Genomic DNA, 10,007 nt, shown 5'->3' with positions numbered 1-10,007 from the left:
ATCTCCCCCTGATCCGACTCCAACCCATTTGTTTTGTTGACAGCCAACTGGTGGTTGGCGGCTCTGTGCTGGTCGGTTCCGAAGCTGTTTTTAATATGCTGTCACCGCTTTTGTTTCAAGCTCTACTCTGGGTAAACACTTCGAAAGGTGATGGCGGATATTTAGGGCAGTGCGCACGAACGAGCGAACATGAGAGCAAGCTGGCACCTACCAACCAATCGTATCACTGTAAAACATTGCAACCAGTTAGACGTAAAAAAGTAAGTTCCCCTGCTCCCTTAAGTTTGTATGTTGTACGAAAGCCTCAAGTTAAATTACGAGTCAAATTACGAACTTAAGGCAGCAAGGTAACTTACTTTTTTATGTTCATCTGGCTTGCAATGTTTTATAGTGTACAGGCCGGCGACTGCAGCGTTAGCTATGGTGACTCACATAGCAATCCCATAATGTTATTGCCTTACCTCAACAGACCTACGTAGATAAACACATCAGGCCGCTAAAAATAACTTTTGTTCACATCTGACTATAAATGGTACAAAGTATTAAGTTCCTAAACCACAATGAAATTCAACCGAATCAAAAAACACACACACAACATACACACACACACACAAGAAACAGAACAAAACAAAACAAATCAGACGTGCAGTGATCTGATCACATGCTAAGAAATGAACTCGCAGAGCAAGTATGAGCCCAGGAATGACGTGATCGTTCAGCTCAAGTTGAAACATGTGCCAGTGTTGCTGGGTTCCTTGTTTCTTTACGAGGGAGCTTATTATTATGGGATGGCCGTTCTCTGCCTGTGCCCATCCCACAATGCAGTGCGGTGATCAACACAGGCCCAGTCAGGGCCGGATTAAGATGGCTAGGGGCCCCTAGGCTACAGGTAGCTGTGCCCCCCCAGACGGCAAATTTTGTGACAAACCTACGTAGACAGTGTCATAATTACGAGCTAGGAATTCAGGATAACATGTCTCCCAACTGTACTGAACACAACAGATACATTTTTCAATATTGTGTGTTGTCACAATTCTACAATTTTTTTCACTTTTGGCCAATCAGGTGGGCCCTGGCAGACGGGGCCCCCTAGGCTGCAGCCATATCTATCCTGTACGTTAAGCCGGCCCTGGGCCCAGTGAGGCAACAAGGCCTGAGGGTGCTCAAACGAACAGCGAACAGTTCACGTGCAGTGTGAACAACACGTTTCTTCACTTTTCTTAGAAACTACCCAGTGCTGCGCATGTTGTGCTGAAGTACTGCTGGTAAAAAACTCTGTTACGAAATTACAGTCAAGCCAAAACATATCAGCTCCAACTATTACAACAACTGTTTTTTGTGCCTTTCTTTACTCTTTGTTTTTCTCTACGGGTATTATCATTAGAAAGAAAAACTTCATTGTTGTTTTCTTTTTTTGGGGGGCAACAAACATGGCAATGGTCTCTCTGAAGCCAAGAATGCAATGTATTGTTCTTTCTCCTCTTTTCTTCATTGTCTTTTATATTCATTAGTCCCTTGATTGAGGTCTGTTTAACATTATCAGCCTGTCCCGTTAACCCCTTTCCACAGCGCATCTGTTATTAGGTTATTATCACCAAAATTGTAATGACAAATTCTTAACCCATTGATGCTGGATACTGCAACATTGTCCCTGGCACCTGGAGCTGCATGGACGCAGCATTCAGGCTCATGAGATTTGAGATTTTTTTTATAAGAAATGTGGGTATTCCAGGGCTGAATGAACACATTCTAATGTAAGATGAGGGACTTAGACTTAGACTCCAACTTATTTCATGTTTTTACTTGCTTCGGAGGCTGAGAAATTTAGGTTTTTATAGGCTGAGGGCAACTTTTCCCAAAAAGAGCTTAGGCATGTAGCAGGTGTATTTTTAAGCAGGTTTCTCAGGCTTAAATGGGTTAATCTGCTACTTAAGCCTGTCAGTTATGTCATAACAATGCTGTTACTTAGTATGAAGCATGAGTCTTTTCAGCAAATACTGAACATGTCCCCTTGCGGACCCATCTGCATAAAGAGGCTACTAAGAGACATTCACTCACCTGAGACGAGGATGTCGTTCCGCAGAGCGCAGACAGCATACTCGGACTTGGTGAACTCGGGCAGCTTGGCCAGAGACCTCCACTCGCCGGTCACGGGGTCGTAGCACTCGGTGTACGGCAGGTTGAAGCCACCCACTCGCTCGCAGCCTCCCACCACCACTATTACCTCAGAGAAACCTGTGGACCTGTGTGTGAATGTGTGTGTGTGTGAGAGAGTGTGTGTGTGTGTGTGTGTGTGTGTGTGTGTGTGTGTGTGTGTGTGTGTGTGTGTGTGTGTGTGTGTGTGTGTGTGTGTGTGTGTGTGTGTGTGTGTGTGTGTGTGTGTAAATATATTGGTAGGGATGAGGAAAGAACAGAAAAGAATGGCTTTAATTGTCATTGTTGTACAATGTAAATGTAAACTGTTGTACAATGTACAGACAAACTATGACATTGAAAAGGATGGCGTTGTAGAGTGGTGGGGCGGGGGTGAGGTACAAAGTCAATAAATGGGATATATACTGTATGGTTAGGATGGGGGAGAGGAAACAACTGACTTCCCCAAAAAGTAATTCACACCACAAATTAGGGAGGAACTGGGTGAGACTTTCCCCTCAAAGTGTGCCGCCATTTTAAACTGTCATATCTTAGTGGCTGCCAAGTTGGCAACCCAAAGGCAACAAAGGGAAAGACTGAGGCAACAGCCACAGCAGTAACACTTACACCAGCGTGGTGTCGAGAGGTGGTGGTCACATCAAGTGTGCTTCAGTATAAGTATAATGTGAAGGCATTAGGGCTGTAACGATACACTCGACTCACAATTCGATTCGTATCACGATTTTTGACCTACGGTTCGATACGCCACATGATTTCACATTTTCCAATATTATAAAATAAAATTATGAATACAAACTTTGATAGTTTATAGGAACAATATGTTACAATAGGCCATAATATTTTTTTTGAAGTTTACATGTAATAATGATGATGATTTGAAGCTTGGAAGCACTATCACTTCACATCATTTGATTTTTTTCTGGACTGATGAGAAACAAAACTTTGTAACGGCACATCACGATACTGCCTCCTTGTATCACGATACAGTATCGTGACTCTGTGTATCACGATTTTTCGGTTCGATACAATATCGTTACAGCCCTAGAAGGCATCCTCCTCACAACGCTTTCTCTCTACAAGTTCTGACACTAAACACGATCTGGATAGATATACATGAAAGGGGGAAAATGATGAAGAGGTTTATTTTGAGTCAACAACACTGGTAGGATAATTGTAGTGTTCTCCTTTTGAAGCTTTAGAAAGTACCAGAAAAAGCTCTCTCAGTCTCCAGACAGGTGAGGAAACCGTGCCACACACAAACACTCAAACACACACAGACATGGAGACACACAGACACACACTCATACACACACACAGACATGTACACACATAGACACACAAACAGCCAGACAAAGAGAGACAGAGACAAACAGACAGACAGTGTGTGGGTGTGTAAGTCACGGACAGAGAGCAGAAGAGAGAAAGAAAGAGAGAGAAGAAGAAGAAGAAGAAGAGAGAGAACGAGAGAGAGAGAGAGAGAGAGAGAGAGAGAGAGAGAGAGAGAGAGAGAGAGAGAGAGAGAGAGAGAGGGAGAGAGAGATAGAGAGAGAGGCATGCATTGCCAATGAGACAGCCCTGAGGGCTTCCTGGGTGATGCTGCGATTGCGTGGCCTCGGAAGACTAAAGCAGCGGGTGGAGCGAGGGTGTAGGGGGTGAGGTTAGGGGGAGACAAGGTGTCTAATCTGCCTGGATACTGACACCCCGGGCGTCTAAGGGTGAGGCAACTAGAATGTGGCTCGTGGACAACCGCCGCCACGTGCCTCAAAACTCACAGTTCCTGCTAAGCGAGCGCATGAACCCTCTTACCCGCATTGCTATAAGTGGACCCCACACTATAGTTATACTGTTTAACATATCTTTACTTTTGTGGGCATCTATGGGTTGCTTCCAAACAACATCTCACAGTATCTTTATAGTGACAATAAAGCACTCTACTCTACTCTACTTCAACATAACACTGACGGACTGAAGAACCGTAATAGCAAAGATTCTCTATTCTAAATATAAGGACGTCTTTGGTAATAGCACCATTTCAGCATAGCAGCTGATACACTCTTAGAAGTTCTGAGCAGACAACAGATCTCTCCTCAGAGCAGATCTTCTTGTCATCGAGGTGACTACTGTATGTAATCCTTCGAGCTCTAATTGTTCCCTATTGTTACCTGCGCCAAGGAGGTTATGCTTTCGGTCGCGTTGGTTTGTTTGTCAGCAGGATAACTTAAAAAGTTATGAATGGATTTTGTGTGGAGTTGTTGGAAATGACAGAAGGAACAAGTGATTTAATTTTGGTGGTGATCCTGACTAACTCCACAAAAACAAGGCAGAAAGACTAAAAAAGAGTTAGGGTGTAACATAGTCAAATGTTCTACCGTACAACGTCCTTGTTGGAGGTCTGCACTAGTTGTTTAAAGTTGTTTTAAGATTATAGAGACAAACATCTTTGGTTGCTGTTTGTACATGATCTCATAAGTCCTAGTGAAAGGTTCCACTAATAGAACAATGGTGTTAGTGTTGCTAAGGTTGGTGCCCCTACCGACCAAGAAAATCCTTTCAGTAGGTGTAAAACAAAGCAACTGGTTAGTACACATGCTACTACCCTTATTATCAGAGTTGTAGTGTATAAAGTAGAAGTAGAAGTACTCATACAGGTGTAATTACAACACCTGTGGTTATGGTCTCAACTATGTAAAAAAGAAAAATCACAATTCTATGTAATTATTACATCTGTAAGAGTAATTCCACTTCTACGTCATACAACTCTGCTTATTATTTTAATGGTAAGAAAGTAGGCAAGGCAAGGAAGGGGAAAAGTAGGGCGTATGACATGTTATGGCGGATTGCAACACCTTTGTTGCTGGGCGGAATATGTATGAACAAGTCACTGTAATTTCCCTCATAGCAAGGGAACAGCAAGAGAAAAAACAGGTCTTTGAACACTCTTCTCTGCCCTGGAGAATCTGTGACCGCGCAGATGAGCCATTCGCTCTGACACGTAACCGTTTGGCAACTTTGCATTCAGTCAAATGAGCCTTAGTGGTGCCAGATAAAGAAGCTTGATTCACAAAAAAAGCTTGAACTGATTTTATCATTCTTACAAAGAGTCAATTCACACAGGTCATTCCACGCTACCACAACTGACACAGAGACTCACATAAAAGGGGACAAGCAGATGCCACATGACCAGACACTTGGCACAGAGATACAAGGGAGGCCATCTTATCTAACCTCCCCCTCCTCCTCGCTCATATTGCACACATGTGTTCAATCTGGCAAAGGGTGTGCAGCTAAACACCCTTTAATTGTGTGGCTCCAGTCTGCGATTAACGACTGAAATCGCACGCCTGAGTTACACACACTGACACACACAGACACCAATGTCTAGAATTCTAAATCTTTAATCCCTACAGCAAGATCCCTCATCTGAGAGAAGGGGCTACTTAAGGTCTTAATATGTTTGCTTGGGTGTAAAGAGCTGGCGCAAGTAAAAAACGTGTACCGGTACCTCCGCCTTGGATTAATGTCTTCACTTTTCAAATTCAAACGGTCTAAAAGATTCCAAATAAGGTGCATTTTGTGGCCCAAGTTACATTCCCTTTTCACATGATCATTCACATGATCATAAACAATAAACAATCCCTCTGGCCTTGCTCAGGTAAGACCATGCCTCCCCCTGCACCTGTCCAGGTACTGTAAGGCCCTGCATCCATCAGCCCCTACCTCCAGGGCTTTGCCCATTTCTGAGCCCCCTGTCTCCATGGGCTCGGGACAAATGACCCCTGATGTGCAGGGGGAAATCCTGGTTTGTGTTCATAGCACGACCCTCTGAGGACTTTATACAGTTTGAAGTGACCCTCGAAATGAAAATGGTTCCCCGGCCCTGCCCTAACTATTGGACCGTGGCTGCTCCCATTGCTACCCCAGGCCTCATTGCTGCCCCATCATCCATCTCACCTGCGTGGGGATTGAACCTGCAACCCTGTGATCTACACTCCAACTCCCTGACCATAGGCCATGCCTGCCCTCATTGCTGCCCTAGGCCCCATTACTGCCCCATAGCGGCCCCATTGTTGCCCCATGGCGGCCCCCATTGCTTGCCCATCGTCCAGCTCACCTGCGTGGCCGCGTGCGGGGGGACATCATCTCGTTGCCCAGCACGTGGTAGCGCCGGGCCTCGTGCAGCAGCTGGTAGCACTCGGGGTCCACCTGGATCAGCCGGTCGCCCTCCACCGTCTGCACAAAGTAGTTGGGGTGCAGCAGCGGCAGCCGCACGTGCTGCAGCAGCTCCTTCAGCATGGGCTTGCGCTCGGACGTGGCGAAGTAGACCCAGCGCATGGCGGCCTCGAACACCGTCTCCTCCTTGCCGATGGTCAGCTCGTCGCTGGCGATGTACTCCTCCAGCTCCTCCTTGCGCAGGTCCAGGAACTCCTCGTGCTGCGCCACCTCCATGAAGTTGGCCAGCGTGTAGCTGCGGCAGCGGCTGGCCAGCTGCTTGAGCGAGTGGGTGTCGGCGAAGCGGCGGATGCCCAGGCAGTTGCAGGGGTCCAGCTGCTCCTCCAGGAACTTGGCGCAGGCGTCGCGCAGCGGGAAGATCTGGAAGAGGCTGGAGGTCTCGAAGAGGTACTGCACGTTGTCGGTGGTGATCTTGGCGCGGCCGGTGTAGACGTACTGCAGGAAGCTCTCCATGGCCTCGGCCAGGATGCCGTTGATCTCCACCAGCATCTCGCGGCTCTCGCGGTGGTCGTTGCAGAACATGGCGCGGAAGTAGCTGCTGCAGGCCGAGAGCACGGCGCGGTGGCAGTGGAACTGCCGGCCCTCCACGCAGATCACCACGTCGGTGAAGAGGCGGCTGTCGCGGAACTCGTTGAAGGCCTGCAGGATGCCCTCGCCGTGCAGGCCGCCCGAGCAGAAGTCGTACGTGTCGACGCCGCCGCCGCCGCCCAGGTTCTTGGGGTCCACCTCGAACACCTTGCGCTTCACGGCCGGCGAGTCCCGGCTCACGCCCGAGTCCCCCGAGTTCAGTCTGCGGCCCAGGATCAGCACCATGGCTATCCTCCTGTGGCTGCTGCTAGTGCTACTGAGTCCCTACAGCCTGTACAGGCCTGAAGTCTACAGAGGGGCCGGTTCAGTCTCCACCAAACACCTGGAGAAACCAAGACAATGGAATAGAATAGAATAGAATAGAATAGAATAGAACAGAACAGAACAGAATAGAATAGAATAGAACAGAACAGAACAGAATATAATAGAATATAATAAAGTAGAGTAGAATAGAGTAGAGTAGAGTAGAATAGAATAGACTTTATTATTTTGTCATGCCAGCATGAAAATTGCTCAAAAGAAAAACACAAACATAGATCATTGCATCCATCCCCTCCCTCCAGCCACCCTGCCCAGCCTAAGTCACACATCATATACAAGTCCAGCACAAGAGAGTCCACCACATCATGAGAATTTTGATTAGTGTATAGACTAAAGTAGGTGGAGGCGCTTTATTTATCCCAAAACAAAGACAGTATTACATATTTTGCCCGAAAATCTGTCCCAAAAAAACCCTGAGATGTGCTTGCCCTTGAAATGTCTACCACCTCACACCTGTGCACCAAGATGTTTTAAAATAAGAAATATGGGTGCAGTGACAGGCTGTTTATTTTCTAAAGAACCTGGATGTGTTCAATTGAGAGGAATCACATACTAACTAACGCAGTCAGCTCAGCACGGGTCCAGTGCCTCAGGTGAGCAACCTCCTTGCATCCCCACCAGGTGGGGTAAACAAAGAGAATTCTCCGAAAGAGGCACCTTCCGGGACTTAACTGGAATCAACTCCTAAAGCCATGTGGCGTGCTGTGCTCACTCAACAACAGCCATGCCATGCCATGCCCTGAGGCAAAGGGAACAAGGGCGCCTGGTTGTGCAACTACCAGAAGTGAGGTGTCAATCCGGTTTGTTTTGGTTGCGCTCTGATAGGGCTAGAGGAAGCGAGGAGAGAACAAAGCCTCACCTGGCGCCAAGGCATTGATCACCTCAAGTGACAATTTTTTCTTTGTTTGATGCTTAAAGGTTTGGCTTGATGCTTAACAGCCAAATGACTGAGCATCAGTATATTAATCACTGTGTATTAAATTAAGCAATATTTTGGGATTAATGATGATTAATGGTGAATCAAAATGAACAGTGAACCACAACTTGTTTGTACTTGAATTGCTTTCTCAACCTCAAATCAAGGCTTTGTCTGATATTAAGTCCAATAATTAGTGTTATGAAATGATTTGTGGCTGTTGTTTCAACATGTAAAATTGCTCATAATCTTGCCTAATCTTCTTCCTCTCATCCTCAGTAGTAACCTATCTGACCGACATACTGACTTTATGTGTCAATGATTGGCATCTTGTTGTTTGCAGGATACTTACAGTGCGTTACATTATTCATTACAAACTCGGACCAAATGACTGACCCTTATTACCACAGAATAATTACGCGCAACACTGTGCGCAAAAAAGTTTAACATTAGAATACCCCCGTAAACAACACCGTTATATTTCATGAAAAGAGCGTCCATAACACATTATAGGCAAGTGATTTATAATAAGTTTAACATATGCTTGTCAGTGTATGACGTGACAAGTATATTATATTATCTTTAACAAAGGCATTGCCCATGGACAGCTACCTCAAAAGTTACAGGTGAATCGACAGCTCGAAAGCACCAGAAAAACAACAGCACCATTTCTCTTAAAACAAATAAGCGGCCATGGAGGCCCTTGCAGTTCAGTCATCTCACCACACCAAATTTAGACATAATGGATACAATGTCATACCTCTGTAACAACATTATTTGGTGATCTATAAATACGCGCGATAAGAACATCCAAGATGCTGTGACGCATTTCGTGGCAAGATCTGTTGTCTTACCTTGTCCTCTGGAAGAAAATAGACAGCAGTTGGGGAAAATTCTTGGAAAGTAATAGAAAGTGTCAAAGAAGTGTCAAAGAGTCTGCTTGATCAAAGTTGTTGGGTCTACGTGGAAAGGTAAATATTCCGTGATGACCGTGACATGTTGACTCGCAGAGATTTAGCTGGCACAAAGAAGTCTGGAAAAGGACAATAGTGCAGGGTTATTTATGTCACATCCTCAGCACCTCTCCAGCGGCACTGAACTGCTGGCTCATGGGAAATGTATTTCTCAGCGTGATGTCATTCAAATATTCGAAGTCTGTGAGACAACACTTCCCAAAATCCCTCACAGACACATTCCACGTGGATAGCTTGTTTGCAAACAAAACAACGAGGAGGAAGCCAAAGCGACCGTTTGAGGAAGTTGAAAACCAGTAAAGTTGTCTGTCCGGGTGCGAGTGTAGGTGTTAGATTAGCAGACGGACTGTAGGCCTACAGTAGCATATTAGGCCTAGGTTAGGCTACATCTGTGTTACTTTGTGAAGAAACTCACATGTCATGTCACACTTACAGACCAATGTCTACAAAGGGGAAAAAACTGATTTTAAAAGCACGGCCACAGCCTACAGTTGTGCCCATTCCCATAATTAGACTAATTAACATGTGGACAACTGCTTCTGAGACTAGTAACACAACCGCGAGGCATAATAATGTAAGTGTTGCTAATGTTTAACCAGCTGGAATGCATATTGACACATTTCAACTGAGAAGAGAACACTTTGTCCTCCGCTAGAAAGAAAACAAGCTTGGCACAATCCTGTAGTATGCCGCACAGCTGCACACATTGGTGCACTCGCGCCCTCTTGTGTTGATTTACTGAAACAGCCGACCAGAAGACCGACCAGAACAAAACAAAATTCAAAGTCGAGTTTAGCAGTTACTGCCAGTCAGCCAAATTATGG

At 45.7% G+C, this 10,007-nt stretch overlaps 1 protein-coding gene across 1 annotated transcript in view; it reads right to left on the bottom strand.

The window, feature by feature from the left end:
* The window catches only part of klhl24a (kelch-like family member 24a), a 37,267-nt gene extending 27,974 nt beyond the window's left edge, over positions 1–9,293 (bottom strand). The window contains exons 1-3 of the mRNA XM_063219564.1: positions 9,064–9,293; positions 6,266–7,294; positions 2,059–2,243 (exon numbers count right to left, since the gene is read on the bottom strand). Of these exons, the coding sequence (XP_063075634.1) occupies positions 2,059–2,243; positions 6,266–7,197 (1,117 nt within the window). The 5' untranslated portion in view covers positions 7,198–7,294; positions 9,064–9,293. The remainder of the gene's footprint in view (positions 1–2,058; positions 2,244–6,265; positions 7,295–9,063) is intronic.
* Positions 9,294–10,007: the final 714 nt, after the last annotated feature.

Source organism: Engraulis encrasicolus, chromosome 16 (genome assembly GCF_034702125.1).
Source record: "Engraulis encrasicolus isolate BLACKSEA-1 chromosome 16, IST_EnEncr_1.0, whole genome shotgun sequence".
Classification (NCBI taxonomy): domain Eukaryota; kingdom Metazoa; phylum Chordata; class Actinopteri; order Clupeiformes; family Engraulidae; genus Engraulis; species Engraulis encrasicolus.
Note: the sequence above shows the minus strand (reverse complement) of the source record. Positions and strands in the feature narration are given on the sequence as shown.